At 45.0% G+C, this 22,096-nt stretch overlaps 3 protein-coding genes across 3 annotated transcripts; 1 reads left to right on the top strand and 2 right to left on the bottom strand.

Annotated features, from left to right (window-relative positions):
* Nucleotides 1–274: 274 nt before the first annotated feature.
* Nucleotides 275–1,532, bottom strand: LOC105703027 (endocuticle structural glycoprotein SgAbd-2). Its single transcript, XM_012431080.1, has 2 exons — nt 1,521–1,532; nt 275–667 (listed from the first exon to the last, which is right to left on the bottom strand). The coding sequence occupies exons 1-2, from the start codon at nt 1,530–1,532 to the stop codon at nt 275–277; spliced, it is 405 nt and encodes a 134-aa protein (XP_012286503.1).
* A 9,188-nt stretch (nt 1,533–10,720) lies between these two features.
* LOC105703075 (endocuticle structural glycoprotein SgAbd-8) lies at nt 10,721–12,908 on the top strand. Its single transcript, XM_012431168.1, has 2 exons — nt 10,721–10,858; nt 12,291–12,908. The coding sequence occupies exons 1-2, from the start codon at nt 10,847–10,849 to the stop codon at nt 12,693–12,695; spliced, it is 417 nt and encodes a 138-aa protein (XP_012286591.1). The 5' UTR covers nt 10,721–10,846; the 3' UTR covers nt 12,696–12,908.
* A 961-nt stretch (nt 12,909–13,869) lies between these two features.
* On the bottom strand, nt 13,870–17,052 carry LOC105703036 (endocuticle structural glycoprotein SgAbd-4-like). The gene is made up of 4 exons (XM_012431092.2): nt 16,933–17,052; nt 16,390–16,550; nt 15,774–16,207; nt 13,870–15,045 (listed from the first exon to the last, which is right to left on the bottom strand). Exons 3-4 carry the CDS (start codon nt 15,783–15,785, stop codon nt 14,566–14,568), a joined length of 492 nt encoding a protein of 163 aa, XP_012286515.1. The 5' UTR covers nt 15,786–16,207; nt 16,390–16,550; nt 16,933–17,052; the 3' UTR covers nt 13,870–14,565.
* Between the last annotated feature and the right edge of the window lie 5,044 nt (nt 17,053–22,096).

The raw sequence follows: 22,096 nt of genomic DNA, 5'->3' as shown, positions 1-22,096 counted from the left end.
ATTAAAAATTTGGACCTGCACCCTCCAGGGATCATGCACGAAATTCAGCGTTTTCGTGAACCAAGCAATCACCACCAAAAACCCAGAAGAATATGTGACAAGACGTTTAATCTCCACACAAAAATTACAATCTACATGATAATTTGTACTGCAAGGACTGTACCGCCCATGAGGTCCGTTGTTTCCGGGGCAATCGGAGTATGGCACTTGATTAATCGTTTAATCGATGGATAAAGTCGTTCCAAAGGACCGGAACTCGATGTCTCGGTGGTCTTCACTTTCTCTGCTTGTCTTCTTCGGGATGTGCCGCGATCCACTCGAGAGCCTTGACAATGGCTTCCGGAATGGCGGGTGCAACTGGCAGATGCGCTCCCTGGGGCTGGAATCCGTTCTCATCGGCAACGTAGGTCAGGGAAATGGTGTTACCATCTTCGGCGGGGTAGCTGTAGCTGCCTTGCACGTAAACGGCGTCGTGTTGCTGGTCCTGGGACTTCTGGAGCTGGCCTTGTTCCTGGGCCTTAATGCCGTTTCCGGTCTCGTAGCTGAAGGCATAGGAGCCATCCGGGTTGGGTCCGTCGTCGCTGCGCTGCACAATCGGGATTGGAGTTGCATCCTGGACGGGTGCAGCGGTCGCAGCCGCAGCCAGGAGGGCGAAGAGGGCGATTGTCTGGAATTGAAAAAAACAATTCTCGATTCGTGGGTCTCTTCAAGAGTCTCGATATCAGGCTCCAGGAGAATCGAGTTTGCTCGGGGTGAACTCGAGACCAAACATCCGGAGGGAAAGTCGAATTGCTGGAGAAAATCGCAAACACTCCCCGGTGTCGGAATCACCGATTAAAGACAATGACGCGCCCGAAAAATGGCGTAGGCAGAGGAGAGCAACGAGCGAATCCGCGACCGCAAATGGCCCCTTGCGACACGCCAATCGTAAACGGCGACACACCGCGACCCGATAGTTATCGGGACAAAAAATCATTCCCAGAAAAAAAGGGAGGACGACCCCCGTGGGATCATCTCGAGACGCGCACGCCGGAGAGCGATCCCGGGCAAACCGCAAGAGACGAGGGACGGAGGGGAATTAAAAGTCCTTCCTTTATGCGAGGCTTATGCAACGAGTTAATAGAGTTAAAACCGTGTTCTCCGTGTTACGTCACTCGAGATTATGGGAAACGACGCGCTACGTTTTGATCCCTCGCAATTATCGCGAAATCCTAAATTTCCGAAGGAACACATCCGACGTCCCGATCGGCACGAACCGAAAACGCCTCTCGAGAGCCCCCCTTCTACAAAAATGTAAAATTTTTATCAAAACGTTCTTATTAAAAATTCCAAAATGCACGGAATCTCCACTACGGTCCCTCCGCACTACGGCGCACCGAATCTTCACTTGAGGATTTCTCCCCGGGACTTCACTGGACATTTTTTTCGAAAATTCAGGAAAATTAATTGGACAACGAAATTCGATTTAACGAAAGTTAGGAAGATACCGAATAGTATTATCCGTCGAATGGTCCACTCACCAAACGATTCATGTCGGTAGCTTCGAGTTTCTCGATGGCGGCTAGAGGCGAGGACGCGTTTTTATAGGGCCGGCAAACCTCGGGATATGCAAGGTCCTCCCCCATCATTGATACCCGAATCCATGGAGCGGTTCCTGACGGATTGCCGCCAATGCAAAGCCGGATTGCGTCACTCGAGGTGTCCGAGAGGGGCCATCTCCCAGACGATGTCCTAACTCTCCGAAGAGGATTCGCCATGACGCGTCCATTACCTCCTGGAGCCTCTGCCTTGGCCCGCGGCTGTAAAACACAATTACAAGCTCGGAGCTTCCTCGAGTGCAGGCCTCCTTGAGCAATCAGCCTGTTCTTATATTTATTTTCTCCTTTATAGGGCCGTTCGGATAGATTTACAGGCGGAGGATGGCCTGACTCGACTTTCCTCCTGATCTTACGCTCATTTTCTCAACCAACGCCCGTGGGAACCGCCCAAGCTGTTCTCGACCTCCCTGGTCGCTTTAAATTATCTACCCTGAGAAAAAAATTTATTGGACCAAAGAAATATTTGGTCAATTCCAAAAATCAAACAACAGTGTACAAAAATAGGATATAGGAAGAACGATCGACGAGATATCGACTCGGTCGAGAAAAATGAAGAGTCCCCGTGAAAAAGATAATTGACAGGTTTCAAGCATTCTCCTGTACCATAAATTTTGAGAATCAAACTTTCTCGACATGGTTTTAATTTCGTGCGATTAGGTGAGTGCCAAGCAGCTATATGTGTGATAGATTTTTGTATGTACGTATCTTTGTAAAAAACATGTTCCACGTCAAAAGACGACCACAAGAGTGGCTTCGTAAGTGACTTCGGAAAAGGAGGTGCTAAATGACCGAGGCAAAGTTAGCGAGCAAATGCGACGACAGGAAAGTGGCGTCAATATTAACCCCATAACTTCTCGGGGACACAGGGGTTATTCTTCTCGGATAATAAATGTGACATCATCGAGAGGAACGGGAGACATAAAACGCCAGTTAATGTTTAAGTAACAGTGCTGTCTGAGAAAACTGGCGGATCGCGAGTCGACTGGCACCTGGAAGCAGACAAACCTGAAGACAACGGTGTAGAAAGGATTGCCATCGATTTGTGACATCTACTTCATGACGTTTAAACTCCATTCAACAAATATAAAAATACAAAAATCGCCTAATATTTTTGTATTCATTTTAATCCGCGAAAATTCAGCCTTTTTCGAGTCCCATTGTACAAGTACGTGTGACCGACTAATGATGAAAATAATCGCCAATATAATTTTCCTTAAAAAACCGAGACACGTTCTCTCGCTTCCATTGACCCGCGACTTTCCTTTCGCGTTATTCGGTTTTCGCGAATTTAATAAATTCAGCCATGTAACGAAATTGGGCAGCCTTCGCGCAAAAACGCCCGCCGAATACTTAAATCTGCCGCCTTCGTCCCTATGACCTATCGGCCTTGCGGATTAATTCTGCGAGAATTTATTAATCATCGTTAAAGTACAGCATCCCGGCAGCCAGAAAGCGCTGTGTAAATTATTTGTCAACTGGTTCTCCCTGTAATCTCCGAGTACACCCCCGCCTAGAAACGGCGGCAACCGTGGGTTATTGGATTTCCTCATTTTCGTATAAATAAAATAAGGATCGCTGGATATAACTCGAGGAATCCACGCTCTTCGGGGTATGTAAATTCCAAGGTCGAAGAAATCCCTCGAGGCTGTAATTCATCGGAAGAGTTGCGAACACGTGTCATTCCGGCCGAAAAGTAACCGGTTGTACATGCCCCGACGTCAGGGTTTACAGAAAAGGCAAATCTCCGAATAATTAGGAACATCGTAAGTTGTTAGAATAGGCGATAAATAAGGCGAGCCGCTCTGGCGGCCGAAGTAGTAATAGCCTGTTACCGAACCGACGCCAGGGATTATTTAAGCGAGTCAATGGCACCTTTCTCTCGCTGCATTGAATGGATAACTTCCTCTGAATATGCAAAAAAAAAAGTAAATACTATTTTAAGTACAAAAATAGGCGCAATAGTAATGGCTTGTTACCGAAACAACGCCGGTAATTATTTAAGCGAGCCAACGGCACCTTTCTCTCGGCGAAAAGAGAATCAGTATATTCGCACGCCAGTGGGAATTATTTGGGGAAGAAAAAATGTAAAATGACCCTTTAATTATTTCTTATAAATTAAAAAATGGAAATCTCGGTATCGGGGTCGACACGGCGTCACCGAGGCTCGAAAGTGTCGTTGCCGAATCTTGGGATATACTTTACGGCCCGTGGCCGTACTTTTGCCAGAGGCATTTGACGTTCTCCGAAGAAGCTCCACGATCGGCACTGTCCGTGAAAGGGAAATTGCTGTGCAATAATCGGGCTCCAGTGACCTTCGTGGAAAAAAGTTATGAAGCGGTCCACTCGCGCCTCCGGACCCACTTTGCGTGGCCGGCATTCGCGAAATTGGAACGAACTCATTAAGAGGCGTGAGTCCTTCCTCGACCTCCGAGGATACCCCTTTGAAACCGGCATTAAAGTAATATCATAAACACTTGTCTGCAATCGACTCCTGTATTCGTCATCCGAGAATACGGGAGAAAACCGAAGGAGAAAAAATGGAACTCTCGCGCTCAGCCAAAATCGACGCCGCTCGACTTGAAAAATCAATCAAAATTTGTCATCCCGCGATTACCTGGTAAAAAAAATCACGCGGTACTTGAATCATCGACGTCATCCTGACCTTATCCCGAGAATACCAGGTGTTCGGAAAAATGGCGAAAAATCACACCGCAGGGTCTCTCCTCGAGATAATGCCATCTAAGCACCCCAGATAATTCTGAAATACAGGATACATTTGTCTCCCTCTAAATCCTGCGAGATAAACACATCCTCCGCTAATTTCATGCCGAAGATCCCAGGGATTAAGGTCGGGGATGTATTATGAAATTTATCGAACTGTTGCGTGGTGAGCGAGATGGTATCGGCGAAAGATAATACCGAAATACAGGATACGTCTTCTTTCGGATCCTGGGAAGTATAAACAATTATCCCAGCTAATTTAATTTTATGTCAAAGATCCGCCGAGATTAAGGACGCGATGGTGTATCGCGACCATTATGAAATTTATATCGGGCCGATAGGGTCGTCCTCGTGCATATGCAAATCGCGAGACCTTGGGCGTCACGAGTCACGAATTCTCCTCGAAATCTTCCCTCGTAATCGGCCATTTTCCTCGAGATCGCGTGCCTCGAAGTCGTATTGCAATTTTGAACGTACAATTGAAAGAAAAAAATCCCCTTATGAAAGGATTCGCCCCTGGGAGACGTTTTATCTGGGACGACGTCTGCTTACCCTTTTCTACCCACCGAAAATGTAATTCATGAAGCTTTCCGTCATTATTCCCGTCATTATTGGAACTTTAACGAGTCACGCACAATGACGTTCACGGTGGCGTAAAAACGCTTTGAAAACACCGAGCGTGTAATTACCCCCCGTTAAAATCTCCGCGAGGAAGAATTACATCCGGCTTAAGATTGTAAATAATCCAAGGATGTTGAACGTTTTTTTCCATTATTTTTAACAGCGCCGAATTTCTTTTTAATAGATTATTACGCAAGGCTCGAAAAGTAGAATGTGATATCATGGGGTAAACACGCGAAGGAAGGGTTATGCAAGAAAGACGCGACTTCGGTATTCGAATGAGCGCAATATTCGCAGTAAACCGGCCAATGCGTCACGTTTCGAGGATGACACCAGATTCACGTCATCAGTCATTGTACTTATAATGTTCCAGGTCTTCCCCGAGTGCCTTGATCGTTGAGAATGTCTTTTAGCCTCTCCCCGATTTTCTACCGCCCCAAATTCTCCAAATAATCTCCATTCCCTCTACAAATCTGAAAGATGTATGAACAAAAAATGTGTCCGTTTCAATTCGAGCACCTTATTAATTCCGCGAAGCTAATTGCGCCTCATCGCGAGTTTAATTGCGCGTTATTAATAAATCCGACTGTAACGGCCCGATGATTATAACGCACCCACAAAAATCTCGCAATCGACTTCCTCGACTCAAATGTTAACATCCGTCGATGGCTGGGTATTTAATGAGTCACCGAGCCTGTAATTACCTGCATTTTTTTTAAACCAGTGAATCCGAACCGTGCAATTAAAGGTCGTCCGCAAAAATGAAGCCTCGATATCCACGGGGGTTATTCCGAGAGGACAATTGAGATTGTCCAATTTTTATTTCTATCATTATTATCGGTTCTATGTCTGCAACGCGCTTCTTAGAGATCTTGGGGTGTTTGATTTAACGGCCTTTTCTCGAAACGCGGTTTGTGCATTTTATAAGGACGGCCATTCCGAGGTTTTTCATCGAGATTCGCTTGTGAAAGCCGTGAAAAGGTTACGTCACGCGCAACTCATCTATGATTTGTAGCACCTACGGTTCCCATCCTCATAATCGTCGTAAACGGCGGCACATCTATCGTTGACTCTTAATTTCAGCCTGGCAACCCTATACTTAACTGCGTGAGCGTTATTAAAAGGCAATCCTGCGTCCGCGACACGTGGTCGCGTCTTCGCGACCTCAATCGGCCAAGAAGAGGGCCGACCTTGCCTCGCTCGTAGAAATGCAAAGTCGAGGCGGAAATCGACAAACTCCAGAAAAATATCGCCTAGGAATCCCAAATCGGCCCGATTGGTCTCTAGGAACTCATTAATGCAAATTGACACACATAGACCCCGATAACGTCACGAGATAATAAGAGAAAAAATTAATAAACATTTTTTTATGCCCTGCAAATGAGTACACGACCGCCATCGCTATCGACCAAAAGGAGGCTCTTGATGAAATGCGACATTGATGCAAAAATTAATATAAAAAATCGAGAAAAATCCAAATCTCAAGTCAATGCGTGAAGGTATCAACGCACCCACGCAGAGAGGATGGGAAAAATTCGGGAATAATTCCGGAGGCCTTGGATGCAGAAACGCATGAAATGTACACAACGTGTATACACCTGGGGTTGGCCAGGACTATAATTAGGATTTGCAAAAAAGTGGCTCGGCTTCACGCATGAGCCGCGTATGGAACGAATTAGGATGTTCTCACTGCCATTATCCTTCACAACATTTGTTAACCCGTTATGCTCTTACGTCCGATCGAACGAGCGATACAGCCATTAATACCTCGGCCATTATGTCTACTCTCTCCGGTTCCACATAATACATAATACGGCCTAGGAAGAGCATAGACGGGGGTCGTCATCGTGCTTTCGCAAGTGCGTTACGAAGCTCGGTCACCGCTTGGAAAAGAAAGTGCGAAGATCGAGGAAGATCGTCCTTGTCATCTCCCGTTAGGAATTTTTCCTTCCTCCAGAGATAGAAACTGAACTAAGGGAAAAATAAAAGGAAAGAAAATTTCTATGGGTCTTTCCAAGTTCTGGGTCGACTCTCTTCAAGATCGCCGAGGACTCGATTGCCTAATTTATCAAGTTGCCACATTGTCGATCATTTCTAATCTTGCGCAATGCACTTTGACGAGCCATCGGTAATTTGGTTGCGAAAGTTGTGGACGAAGACCTGCGAATTTCCATCTTTGGCGCGTTTCGTGGGTTGTATTTATTTTTTTACAGATTCTGACTGTTTTCACGATCATTCCAAAATCTCTCGAGATTAAGACGTCGATCCCTCGTTGGGAAATATTGATAACGCGGAATATCGGAGTCGATGGTCACTTTTTAGGGTCCCATAGAGCCCGACGGTTTTCGCAACGGCGCAACAATGAATCCACAAATTGTCGGGGTAAAGTAAAAGACAAATGACTGGTCTCGCAAAAAACGAGTCTCAAGGATGAGAATAATTAACGGAGAATGTAACGCTTCGATCCTCGGGAGCTGATTGAGACCCATCGAAAGACTTTTCGACGTCATCCGTGCAAGTCAGTCGTGCAGCTGCATTTTGAAAATGGTCACGGTTAAAAGGAGCACCGTTAATTAATCATTTCTTCTTCCCAGGCCTCCTGAAGAACGGTTGATAAGACGAGGAGTGACAGCACGCGCCTGAAAAATATAAGCTCTAAGGTACCATGTGTTACGTGCTCATTGTCGAACGATGATGAATCTCAATTACGACTTCGAGGTGTCGGGAAATATTGTAATCATTCTTGTTATGTCCGAGATACTTGCTCTTTGCGATGATGCATCGAAGATTTGCCGATAACTATGGTTAATCGGGGATCATCGGAGCCAATTGTACGGGTAACGTGTAAATCGATCAACAGGTGACTTTGCATCTGACAACTGATCCCCAAGCAATGCTTCCCTATACAAAAAAATCGTATCACATCCCACCTGCAATCTGCTCCAAAAATCCATGAATTTATTTCCCAAGTTCACGGATTATTTACTAATCGAAATATTTTTCCCTTTTCATGATACGTTTGACTTCTCTTACTTTTCCTGTTACGTCTTACATGTCGCATTATGTAATTTCAATTTCGATCGTTGTCTGAGAGGTATCGGAAAATTATATAAAAATGAGGAAACGGAGGATTTACTAAACTTTGTCCGCCATTTTGTTTATCCGAGCGCTGGATCCGAGGGAATTTCCTTCACCGGTGGGTGCGTCGAAATAATCGACGCCGGTTTGTTACAAAACAGCCGAGCTACCAACTGATTATTGAAATATCATTGCTATTTTTCTATGATTATCCTGATTGCAAGGGAGGCTCGTAAGGACGCAAGGAGCACCCGGACTTGCGTAATTGTTGCTCGCGCCGTTCATGTCATTAGCATGTCTCGAAGATGTTCCTCCACCTCGACGGACTACCCAGAACGTCGTCATATGATTTTTTAATACAAAAGATTCTTTAAAAATGCTCCATATCATCTAAAAAAAAATGAATTCTTAAATCCCAAAGTGCATGACTTAATCTTCCCAGAAGATGACCTAAGGATCATCGAAAGCGGTGTTTAATGCGCAATCGAATGATCGATGTACGTACGCGCGTTTATTATTTTTCTCCCGGTGTGAAATTCGCGGAAATATTATTTTTTACGTTCATCCAGCTCTTACTCGTCGAATTTATTGCTCGACTCCCTAATGAGACGGCTTTGCAAACGACTCGCCTTGTCTGCGCAATTAAAATCACCGCCGAGAGAACAATTCCCGGCGATCAACAAATTACTACACTTTTTGAAATGGATTTAGAGAAACCCCGAGAGACGTTTCATTGTAAAACGCCGCCGAGTTACTTCGGGTTAACTCAATTATTTATTACTCCGCATTGCGGTGAAGTAACCCGTGTGTACAGAAGAGATGACGGATGACTTGAAAATTTCTCGGCGGGTGACTTTAATGACGGCACACGGCAGATGCGCTCAAGGAAGACGAAGAGATGTCACCTGAGAATCTTGCGAGACTCTGCTTGATGACGACTGGAATTAATATTTTCTATGCACGGAAACCATGCGCGAGATAATTGCGAAACGAAAATTATTTTTGCCCCCAGGGATAATTTTCTCCGCGAATAAAAAATTAACTTCGGAAAATATCCGACGAGGGAGGAGGACTTTATCCCCGCTTTCGACACGTTAATGGACGACCCTTATCTGTATAATTAGATCTCAAAGGACACATGTACCGAGTTAAGTATGTTAATAAGAGCTTAGGTTTAAATGTTAGGAACTAATCGGTTTCCCTCGGAGATTAACTAATCGGCATTTTGACACAGCCACTGGGCTTACAACACGATCAGCCAATTGCCTTCTAATGACGTCCGCCATTCCCTGAAATAGACTCTACCGATATACCCGAATTAAGATAAATCTGAAAAACCCTCAATCAAGTGCTTTTCCCAGGAACTAATTACAAACTCCATTGACAAACAAATGTCCAAAATATTTTCCAGAAATTCGCTTATATCGGTATATTTTTTTTATTTCATTTACCTGGACGGTTAAAATCGGTCCTTAATCGCTTGCCAGGTCTGCGAAATAATTAGAATGGATTTGCGAAAGGTTTGTCTGAGATTTCTGCTGATAAGAGAGCTCTTCCACGTAGAAAGAGATTCACATCCGACTCGAAAACGGAGAGGATGTAATTACGAAATTTCTTGGAAGAAAGTTATCCGAGGTTCTCGCTTCGAGCCGGAACGATCGTATCGAAGTTTGTTGAATTGCCCGAACCTTTAAACTTGATTAATCAATTAATTACCCATTAATTAGCCCGCGCAATACGCCTGGATTAAACGTTCCCCTTCTTCGACGTAACTTCTTCGGCGACCGTTTTTCAGGGAAAAACATTAACGGCGAAAAAAAGGCAAAACTGGAAAAAAAGTCGCTCCCAAAATTTGATATGCAGATAAAGAGTTGGACTATCAAAGCGGCTTTTTTTAACGACTCTGGACGTTAGAATCCTTTTTTCGTCGTTTTCGAATTATGCAAACGGGGCCAACTTCGTCGTAAAAACCGGCGACCAATACGTCTGATTAACATCATCTAAAATACGAGTTTTTTTTTCTCTTCAAATTGAGAAACACGTGGGAACCAAATACCCAAGGGCGAGGACGTCTCGATCGTAACGAAAAGGAAAGGGCCTGACTAACAAGAATTGAAAAAAATTTTCCATTATGCAAATTGCGAAATTTCTCCCCGTGTCTTTTTTCCTGAAAAAAAAAAAATCAACAGAGTCCTAGCTTTCGCCAGAGTCGCGAATTACGTTCTGGAATTCGATATTCTATAATATTATTCCACGTTGGTAAACAAAATGATAAAAAGAAATAATTCGGTATTCCCAAATCAGAGAGTATTTTGTATCTGCAAAATTTGCGTGAAATCTAAAACACGTGGGATTTTGGTGCACGCGCATTTGGGAAAATTGGCCTAATTATCGAACATAGACGTTACAGAGGTAATCGCGATTTTCCGTGTCGATCTTGGAGCCCAAAGAAGTCCCAAGGCGAATTCGCACGAAGTCCCGGTTTCGTGTCCCGAGGGGCCTATGGAACCCGGAATGACGAATGGTCCTAGAGAGCGATCGGTGAGGTCGAATCGGCGACCTTTCCCAAAGTGAACCCGACCCCGAAGATGTCGGGAGGCCCAATGGGCCCCACTGGGGGAGAAGGAGGGGACTGGGACCATCCGGGACCAAGGTGGGACTCTGCGCGGCCCATCTTCTCATCTGGTGGGGGGACTAAATAAGGTAGGTATTACCTTACCGAAGATCCGTGAATCTTGCGGTGTGGATATATAAGGCGGAAGGTGTATCGGGATTCTCAAGTCAGTGCAGTGAGCAGCTCCCGCGAGAGGAAAGCTTGATAACCCGAGATGTACCGATCGGTAAGTCATCGATGGGGATCGAGTAGAGCGCGCGGCAGGAAGAACGAGATAACCGCGCAGCGTTATCACTATCCACGAAAAATCAAACGAATCGAGCCAGCGGTGGTGCCTGAAAAAGTTCCCATCCAGACTTGTCGAAGTGCCCTTTACCTCTTGGAGTATATTTTCGGGATTTTCAACAAATTTCGAGTGCATTACGATTTTTCCAAAACGCTTCTACCGAGTAGAAAGAACATACAAGGGTTGATTCGCGAAGAGAGGGAAAATTATGAAGAAATTTGCCAATTTTTCTTGTAATATAAATTAACGTCGCATCAGCTGTTCTGGCCATTAGCGACAAAATTTGGTAATTTTCTTTTCTTTTCGTAATTGGTACTTCGCGAGGGGACAGAAAATCATTGATTTTGACTATTCCGCGTTGTCGGCGGTTGACGTTACTCGAGAGAGAAATTGCCAGTTCTAACCCCGGTGACCATTGACCATTGACTATTGTCCGTCGACGAGGCAAACGAAATCTCGAAAGGCGATTCGGACCGAGGTGGAAGAGAGACGTAGATTATATTAAGCCTTTAGAAAGTCTCGCACGTAACGAATCGTGGACGCCGTGAATGTCGCGCTATTCACGAAACGTAAGCGACTTCTTCGAGATTTTGTTTCGCCGAAACGAAAGTGAACGTAACTCGAAGGTGCATCGCCGAAAGGGGAGACAGGAATTTTTCAAATCGCCGGAGAAACCGTGGATTTCGGTGAAATCGGCAAAATGTGTCTAGTTTCACCGAGTAGTGCTTAATTAATTACATCGGGATCGGTGAGTTCCAATATTCTGGAACTCGGTTCGAAAATGGGCCTCGAGAAAAAAAAGAAGACCCTCAGAAATTTTTTATATCCTACGTTATCAGTTTTTCGAAACGTCAAATGGTCGAAGGACCTCGGCAAAAATCCGGACTTTTCGTAAATATCGGAATATTCCACAATTTTCTCGATGCCTGAGTCACGGGGATCGTCATTGCGCAGCCTGTTACGTCATAAACCAATTTCGAATGATGAAGTCATCGAAGTTCACGGAATAGAGGTTGCGAGGTGGTGGGGCGTTGTTTATGCTCTTCGCAATGGTCAATAATCAATAATCAATAAACAGGATAAACGAGTAAAGTCGCATGTGGAATAACGCTGACGTAGGAGTGCAAGAGTCGTCGATAAAGTTCATAAGCTGTGCCAAGGACTTGAGGTTGAATACGGACAAAAATAAATAAATAAATTAGCTCATTGAATAATATTCGATTTGGTTAAATTCCCGAAATTCTTATGTGGATATTCTATCGTACGAGTATTTTTACGCGAGGGCCCTGAAATGCAATTAAACCCTGGAATCGCGTGGATCGACATTTCCGAGGAAATCAATATTTATAAATAATGAAAAACTATTTTCCAGATTTTCGTCGTCCTGGCCCTGGCCGTCTGCGCCTTGGCAGCACCCTTGGACAACACCACCCCAATCCCCATCCTGAGGCAGGCCCAGGATGGCCCCAACCCTGACGGCTCGTATAGCTACAGCTACGAAACCGGAAACGGCATCCAGGCGCAAGAAGAAGGCCACCTGAACAACGCCGGAAGTGAGAGCGAGGCTATGTCGGCGCAGGGTGGCTTCAGCTACACAGCCCCTGATGGAACTCCCATTCAGTTGACCTACGTTGCCGACGAGAATGGATTCCAGCCCCAAGGAGCTCATCTGCCGACGCCACCCCCCATCCCCAAGGAGATCTTAGACGCCCTCGAGTACATCGCGGCGCACCCCGAAGAGAACAACATCGACGCTCCCCAAGGACAGAACTACTGAGTCCCAGACTCCCGATTTTAAAAAAGAAAAAGAGGGCGAAGGTCCTCTCTTCCCAAGGAAGAATCCCAATCGGTGGGCCCAGAAAGGAGCGGGGTCTCGATGACCCTCGCGAGTCTTCCTGGTCCCACCGCCCACTGTAATTATATAGTACCGTTCCACTTGCCCAATGTAAAAACGACACTGTAAATAAATTATTACAGATACTAATTCCTACACCTATGTTATCACTGGCAAACCCTGGGGTGCGTGTTTTAAAAAATGGAGGGGAACGCGACGATAGCAGCGACCCCGAAAATTCGCCTCGCTGGGGTGCCCCGGGAGATGGAAAATCAGTTTTTTCTTCTTCGGAAATTTTCCCTGGGAATTTTTTATACCGGCGGAGATGTGACACTATTTGGGGTGTGATGGGACACACCCTGGTGATTGTGACACTGTTTGTGAGAAGAGAAATTTTGTAAAGCCGTGAAGAAAAAATGTTTGTCTTTTTATCGTCTTTTTAGAAGTTGGGGGGAAATTCAGGAAAATCGAGATAAGAACTTCTGTCCGATTGTTGTATAAGGTTAATGCATTGCGCGGAGGTTACACGCGAATTTCCACCTTCTGATGCAACGGGTGCATACGATTTGCATACTGCGATTGGGGGTCGAAAGCGAAAAGTTGCATGGTCGAGCTCCGATCAAGTTAGGATTCACAATCGGAGGATGGGGAAGAGGAAGCTATTGTTTGGCTAATTGCTGGGTACAAGTGGATCCAAGCACGCTTGTCCGATTACCCGATAAGCATTCCGCGATTAAATGATAATTTTTCGCGAAATTTTTCATGCTGAGTTTGGAGATCGATCAGTGAAGTCGCTTGAGTGACTTCTCGTCCTAAGGTAATTTATGTAAAAACGCGAAATAATTCTATATATTTATATCTACGCTTCCTGATTAACCTAAGCACTATCGCACGAATGAGCACTACATGATACAATTAAGAAATAAAAATATTATTTTCATTGAATAAAGCATTGTTCCTAATTCCAAACAGACCAATTATATTTGTATACCTTCAATCTCTTGGTTGATTCTGATTAAATGCAAACACATGAAAATTAAAATTAAACAATGAAGGTACATCCTCCCACCTTTCCTGCGATATTTTAGGCAGTCGGTAATTACTCGAATTATTAAAAAAGAACACACCTCGATTGAAAAATTATAATTCGGTATATATTATCGAGTTTATTCCACATGCAAATATCTCGCCTGTATTTCTACGTAAACGGTCTAATTACTGCATGCCCATTTTACACCAAAGCATGTAAAAAAACGTCACATACACGTTAACAGGTTTTAATATAACACAATAAACCGTACAAAACTCGACACCACGTAAATCTCTTAAACATCTCTCGTGTAAAATAAAAGTTACTTCTACAGTTACATACTTCGCATCGACGAGTACAAATAAAATCTACTCGATAAAATTAAGTGTTAATAAAATTTCCAAAAGTCTCCATTCGGACTTTCTCCAGAACTGAACACATAATCCTCCACTACCTCCCACCGAGAAAGAAAGAGAGATGTATAACTTAGAACTCATAAATAACATGCAAATACAATAATCGCTAACCTAAACTTTCAGGGGTGAAAATATTGGAAGAACTTAAACAATGAGAAAGAGCTTGAACGTTGAAGAAAGAGGAATACTTTAAGCTTTACTTTCTCCCTCGGTGCAGAATCGCCCAAACTTTGGTTCGGCAAAGGACTGCATAAAAATACGCATGATTCGCCCTAATCGTATCCCTATCTATCCTCGAAGCCAAAGCTTATCGGAAGCCTTGCTTTGCAAAAAAAAAAGGGGGGGACTCAAAGGGTCGATTTTCTCTTCAGTTTCTGCCATTCTGCGGAAATCTGTTCTGCTGGAATCCATTTTGTTGGAACCTGGTCTGCTGTCCCTGGAAATTCTGTCTGACCGGAGCTTTCGTCGTCGTCGATGGATGTTCGGTTGTCGAGGGTTGTTTCGCGAGCCAATCCAGAGCTCTTTGGATGGCAGGTGGAATTGGTGGTGGAGTTGGGATGTGAGAGCCAAAAACTTGAGTGCCAAATTCGTCGGCGGTCCAGCTCAATGCAATCGGGGTTCCATCGGGTGCATTATACTGCACCGATCCCTGGATCAGCTGGGTCTCATCCGGCGTTCCGGCGTACTTCCGGCTGCCGATTTCCTTCTGCAGAATTCCGCCTTCGGTCTCATACGTGAAGGAATAATGGCCTCTAGCATCCCCAACATCTCTGGATTCGCTGACGAGTTTTTCCGGCTCCTGGAAATACTCCTGGCCTCGTGCCAAGCACACCAAAAGGGAGAACACCTGGAACGATTAAATGATAAATAAAATCTGGCCGCAGAAATATTTATACCTCGTTATCGAAATTAATTATGGAAGAAGTTGCGACTTCGAATTAGTAATTCCGGAATGAATCCGGCAAAATTATCGATCTCACTTTCTCCTCGATTAGTATGTCCGTCAACTCTGGAATGAGTTAATGGATGTGTTCCGCGATTTCTCAAAATTTCTCTTTGCCGAAACGGTCCAGATTGAATGGCGCGTGAAACATCGACTCCGATTGATGCGGAGATATCGAGGTGGCACGGATTGCCTGGTAAAAGTTGCTAATGCGATTTTGCCTCGGGAAGTATATCTTGAATACGTTGGTAAAAAATCATCAGTCGGAGGTAAATGTTCCCATAAATGCTTAAGGCCAACGACCTGCGTAACTGGTTGTCACGTCTTCGGCACGACCTATCCCACTACTATCGTCCTGAATTCTGTATTTTTATTTGCAGCTTGCAACACTCGGCCGATGATTCACAAATTGATATTTTGTAAATCTCTCACTTGAAAAGTACAAATTTATATCAGATGTACAATTTCACTTGTTGCATACTCTGCCGTTGCCTGTGGTGTCGATTAGAAGCAATAAATGCGAATTAGAATGGGACGTCTAGGAAGCGGCCATGTGCATCAGCGGTAATGCAAATGGCGGCGTCGAAAACCACGCAAGAGTACTCGAGAGCGGGTGAAGAGGTGACACTTACCAAAGTGCGCATGCTGGTTAAGCGTTCCTTCCACGTGGCGATTCGAAGAAAGTGCAGTGAGCGCAATAAGAGAGCCGGTTCACATATGGGGATCACTTCGATGGTTGCTGGAGTGAAGTTCGCGAGCAACTCTTCGCTCGATGGGGGCAGAGCCGACCTTTATACCGCCGTCTACGGCGAGTCTAGGCTTTACATAACCCGGGAAAGTGTATTTCGGCTACGACTTCTCCCTCTGAAGAGTCGGTTTAACCCCGATCGAAAACCCTGCACCAAAACCCTGGACAAGATCGAGATCCTATCCTCAAAGTGGCAGTCTTTAGGCGAAGTTCAAGGCCCTCCTGGTCGTTCACTTATGTAAGAGACGTGAGAACGCTTGCAATTATATAACTTTTGACTGCAGGTGATGCCGTCATCGTAATCATCGATTTGGAGACCTAAAATTCCAGGCTCATAAAATTGCCGAGAATTAAACAGCCGAGGACGAAAAATTCCTGGAAAGTCTTGGGATCGATCTTTGAATTTTCCTCGGCTTCTGGAGCTCGTAGAGAAATTCCGTAACCGTGCCACAATGCACCATCGATCATTATTTAGGACAGCTTCACTTGTAAGCACGTACCGTTTCTGATTGTAGAAAGCGAGGGGGTATGGACGCGATGTCAAGTTTTCAACACGGTGTCAAACCTCTGACGGCCATTGTTGCGGAAATAGAAATCTCAATCCGACGAGGTGTCGAGCTCGAGTCTTCGCTTGTTCGTAAGCATTGCATAACCAGTCATTCTTAAAACAAAAAATTAAAGAACACCTTTCAGACATGCAGAAACAACCCTGAAGAAGATGGATCCACGTTAGAAAATCAAGATATAAATTCTTGTCAAATATGTCCTGTATACTTAACATTGTTGAATAAATGCGATACAACGAAACTAGCTTAATGCGTGCATTACATAAATAATAACCATACAGGGAGGCGAATGGAGAGAAAGCTCGTGTCGAGAATTCCAACTCCAGAAGCGCCGGTCAATCCCTCGTGGGAATCTAACTTCAGAGTTGGAAGTCCTTGACACGATGTCGTACCATCTGATTAAGGGCAGGTAATCGTGTATCGTAACAAACGCTCATGCATAATGATACATGCGACGGGATCATAAATATTGGCGACCTGCTGCAACGATCCTCGCCATCGCCGATTCCGAAGGGTCGAACTTGTCTTGTAATATGCATATGACGAGAAAACTTTCGTAAGGCGGTATACATTTTCGTGATCGCCTCTTCCGAATTCCTTTAATACCAAGGACGGGCCTTTGGTTTTCCTTGACACGAGCTTTCGTCATTGGTACCAAAAAGCGGTCCCTCTCGTTCTCCACTGCAGAAGTCAAATCCTATTTAAGGGCCTAGAAAGACGTTTCGCAATTAGACGATAAAAATAACACAGGTGAAATCCATGACGAGAGAAAAATTAAAATCTGTCTGCACCTTGTCAAGGATGCTCGAACGAGGGTCATTTGCCGTTACACGAGCCAAATTTCACGTCGCTAAATATGGTAGCACATTGCAATAACCATACGATAACTCATCATCAAGAAAATGGCGAGCCTTAAATCGTCGGCGCGCGATTACTCGGTATAAATATATGTTCCAATAAAAATTGACATTTCTCGTAAAATTAAACAAAAAATCCGCGTAATTAGCGTTTCGGTAGGTACTTCGCTGGACGACTGCCCAATTGAGTTCATTCGGGGTGAGTAAATCGAAAACGTTGTTGATTTCCGAGTAACATTTAAGATCTCAGCACTCCTGGGATTTAATGACCCGTTATTAAGGTAATGGCTAGTTGCACGATTACCCGGATTATCTCTTCGATATCGCCTCGCATTTTTTAATTTCCTCGCCTCCAGAAAAATCCCTCAACATATGTACAAATTATTGTTCTTCGCGTATTAAGTTTACCGGTTAGCTTTCTCGCTGTGTTAAATAAATAGTGAAATTAACGCTACCAACCTCCGACATAATGGACGTTTACGTAATTGCCCACTCCTCGATTTATCATTACAGAGTAAGGTACGGGAGCGTAATTTACGGAGAACCTTTCTACTTTTAAGTCTTCCCTACTACAAGAACCCACCGTGAGGCTAAATAAATAATTGTTTTTGCAAATTTCTCGCCGATTCCCTCGTCAACAATGCGTGAACTTTCGCGATTGAATTCCCGTAAATCAGACGGAGCACTTCGACGTCTGCAAATTAATAATTCATTTAATTTTTTACCCGAGCCGGTAAACATCCTCCTAAATAAAACATGTTAAAATGTTGAAACGTATTGAGTCACCGAAGACATACAGCTTGCACAAGCTTCATGTGTACATAAAACATGGTTTTCGACCGCCGAATTCTGTTCTCCAAAGATCTGCATATTTCTAATATATCACCCCACCCAAATATAACCGGTCGTACGTGCCGCCCGATTTTGTAAGACTTTGATTGGCACCATCTGTTTCGACACGTGAATTTGATAAAGCATCCAGGCTCCAAAGATACGCCCAAAGTGACTGACCAAAAAGATTAATTTCGATAGAAATTAACATTAAATCCTGGGCCTCTCTATAAGCGAGCACCTCGCCGTTCCGATCAAGAGAAGAGAAAATCGAGTTGCCCAATTAATTATTCAACTGCGAAGCTCGAAGCTCCTCACCGGGTAAATATCCACGCCGATGCCATCTTCGTCGTGAATTCGTCCTTTTTCTCGAATGAGAAATTTAACTCCTACGAAATTTCGCAACGGCACTCTGCGCGGAGAAATGGCGTTAGAGATTATACAGGAATGCCTGTTACAGAAGTTGCCCAATAATGGATTTTTCGACTTCCCAACTCGACATCTCGTGTGCCGGTGGGATTGTTGAACAATGTACGGCCTACCTGAAATTAACCTGTCCAAGTGTTTGAAACAGGAAGCATAAAACGTTTATGAAAATTAAGGATTAGACGTTGCCGTACACACCTTCGAGTATGCCGAAGCCTTAGTTGGTCTCCAGGTGAGGAAATGTTTGTTATTCATCTTTAATTCCTATTTTCTCATGGATAACGGACTCGATTGAGTCCATCCGGGAACCGGAGAAAAGGTGGAGTCGAACTGGACGAGAGGCTGATCGAAGCCTATCGGCATCGCCGATGGGAAAGGCAAAAGGGCACGGGAAATATGATGGAGAATACCGTGCGAATGGCTCCCTGGTACCAGCAACAAGGTAATGCTCCCAAGGACGGAAATCACGGCTGGTTTCGCGTGAAACTCCGACATTCGTCCTGCGAAACGAAACCATGTCCCAGAGTTCCAGGATGTGATATACTTACAACAAAAAATCCAACCATCCACGGGAAGAATAATTAATATAAAATAAATCCAGTCGATCGCTTCGTCTCTCAATTCTTCCCTGTACACTCTAAAATGTGAACATCCTATGTTAGCTCACCACTTGTTCCGGATAACCCGATAAGAACATCAATGGAATCGAGCGGTAACCGCAAGTGATAAAATTGCAGATCCTTTCCTACAAATCTAAGATGGAGGGGAAAGTCGAGGCGTCATGTTCCGTTGTAGATGTCGTGACGTTTCATCGTCTGAACGTGCTCGGGTGCAAACAATCATCTTTCCAGCGATGATCACGAAGCGGAACGTGCTATTGGCCACGGTGACTGACCTTTTCTAATGCCACCTCAGCCTAGGCGCAGAAAAACGTGAATCCAAGTTTAATTATTCCCACGGGAACCGTCATTAAGGATGACGCCGTAAGAACTAACAGTACCATTAAGAACGGTATCGACATGACTTTTAAAAATGACTGCAAGTTAATAACCCATGTCTGAACAGTCAATGCCGCCATGATACCTGGTACTCTCAAGGCGCAACTAATACACCCCAATAAATACCGACTTGAATAAAGGAATTACAGCAAGAATAAAAAGTAGTTTCGCAGTAAACTCCGAGGAAGTCATCGAAAGGTACCAGGATTGCAAATGAAGGCTTCCCCGAAGTGGCGTACGTTAAAATGTCACTTGCTATTCATAGCAGCGATAATGTCGCGGAAAGGGCGGATGAGCGTCGAAGGCATCCGTCCCTTTTTCGGCATCGACCCAGCAATCTAGAAACCTTCCGCCATGGATAAGTCTGAAATTGCAGTGAAGGCTTCCAGAACGCTGCGTACGCTTAAATAGCACCTGCCGATGGCCGGCGAAGGAGGTGAGCTTAAAGAGTACGTCAGCCACGGCAGTCCTTGCAAGCGTGCCCATAGAGGCCATTCCCAGAGATGAGTCGACCTTTGATTACGCCACCGGGTGTACTTTCACTTCTGCAGAGCCGTATTTAACGAGTATCCGAGCACGACAAAGGCACCCGTGCCGCGACATGCTCCGGGACATCTATGAGCAGCGGCATCGAGATCGGCGCCTTTTTGCGGGAGGTACGGCAGATATAATAGATTTAGTAGATATAGTAGATACAGTGGATATAGTAGATTCAGTAGATATCCTAGATCCAGCAAATACGTCCGATACATCAGATGCAGCGCCGCGATCCTATCGGGCCCCATCACGACCAAGTCTGGGATTTCTAGAGTCACGGTCGGCGAAAAAACCTAGTAACCTTCTGCATCGGGTCCACGGATCGTAATCGATACGTGCGATCGATTAAGCACATCAGGGGTCCCAGTTAACGTAATCGGAAGAGCAAAGAGCACGCCGCGGACGGACCCTTACGTCCGGGATGCTGGGTACCATCAGGATCCCTTAGACTTTAGACAGTTATGTTCCTTCGATACCCCTTGATTTAGAATAGATTTCGAATAAACAGGTTGTAGTCCGTTGGCTTGACTTGGCGTCGTTTGGTCGATCCGAGGTTTGATCCGGGTTTCGAAAATCCAGAGGCAGATCGGATTAGGTATCCTCTGCAAGACGATTTCTCCAGTCTATTCCGCATGTTCTTCGACTCCCATACGTACGACGGTCATCCATACCCTATCATTACGCAACGCGTGGCGATCAATTTTACGGAGAGATGTTGACTGCATAATCGCCTGATTACACGACCGGGTGATCGCGCGACAAAAATTCGATCGGAGATCCTCGGCTTGGTTTAAAGGGCTCCTCGGTCCATCACTTTTCTCTCCGGCGACCTTTCGGGACTAGTTTCTGTGATGTGGATTTAAGGATTCGGCGAAGTCTTTGAAATCTCTTCGTTTCTTGAATCGTTTCCACGGTTGATTTCGGTTAAAGACCTGGAATCTTCGAGGGACCAAACTTGCGTAATCGGCAGGGGGTCTTAGCCTATGAGAACTCGACGATCTAGATGAACAGAGTGGCCCAGTGATCTCTCGATCCCAGGACAGAGATCCCGAAGAGATGAGTCCCGAAGACGACCTCCCGACCGGTCGCTGGAACTTTCTCTGCGGCCCACGCCGCTAATGGATCACTGGATTTACGTACGCGACAGCTAAAGCAGACAGCCGTAAATGTCGTACTTCATGGTAATCCACTTTCGAGCTTCCCGCGAAGGAAGCCTTCTGCACGAAGACTATGCCAGAGTCGTTGGAATTCCTGCGTGCGGGGGAGGCTGACGAGGTGTCCATGGGAATCCCAGACTATGCGTGACATCCGATGAATCGATGTGCATTCTATCCGTTCTATCCGACTGCATGCAACAATCGTAAGGTATAACGGATACCGAATTTACCAGGAACCGTCATTGCCGAAATCCGTAGAGACGAGCAACGCAACCTGGCGGCTGATGGAGTCTCCGACTGAAGTCACCGCCAGATTCCTTGTTCCTCGTTTCTTCAACGTTTAAGAAAGAAATTGAACAAAGTTAATCGTTACATTAATTACTAGTCTATCGGGTATTCCGCACGCATGCTAGACAAAAATAAACGACCTCCGGTAAACCGTTCCGACTGCTAATTTTAAACGGAGGAATAGCCCCGACCTCTCACGACGGATGCCCGAACCTCTTGCTTCGGATCCAAGATCGAGAAAGTAGCCGGTCGATCCTTTTGCAGAAACCTGCCGTATCTCGCAGCTGGTAACCGCTCCGTTGATAACAATTCCCCCTTCGACTCGCCGATCAAGAGATGGCGACACGATTTCGTAGACGTACCTCCCGAAATCAGAATGTATCAATATTCCACCCATACCCTCCACTTCGATCGGTAAAAAAAATCGCTGCTTGGCAGAATACCATCGAATCTCCTCATGATCTCGATGAGATCGCGGCATAAAACAAGGATTACCTCGCAAGCGACCTCAGCTTATGCACTTGAAGCCAGAAGATAGACAATCGTT

This window comes from Orussus abietinus, unplaced genomic scaffold (genome assembly GCF_000612105.2).
Source record: "Orussus abietinus isolate OABI.00-Male unplaced genomic scaffold, Oabi_2.0 scaffold65, whole genome shotgun sequence".
Classification (NCBI taxonomy): domain Eukaryota; kingdom Metazoa; phylum Arthropoda; class Insecta; order Hymenoptera; family Orussidae; genus Orussus; species Orussus abietinus.
This window is presented reverse-complemented; position numbering and strand designations above follow the sequence as displayed.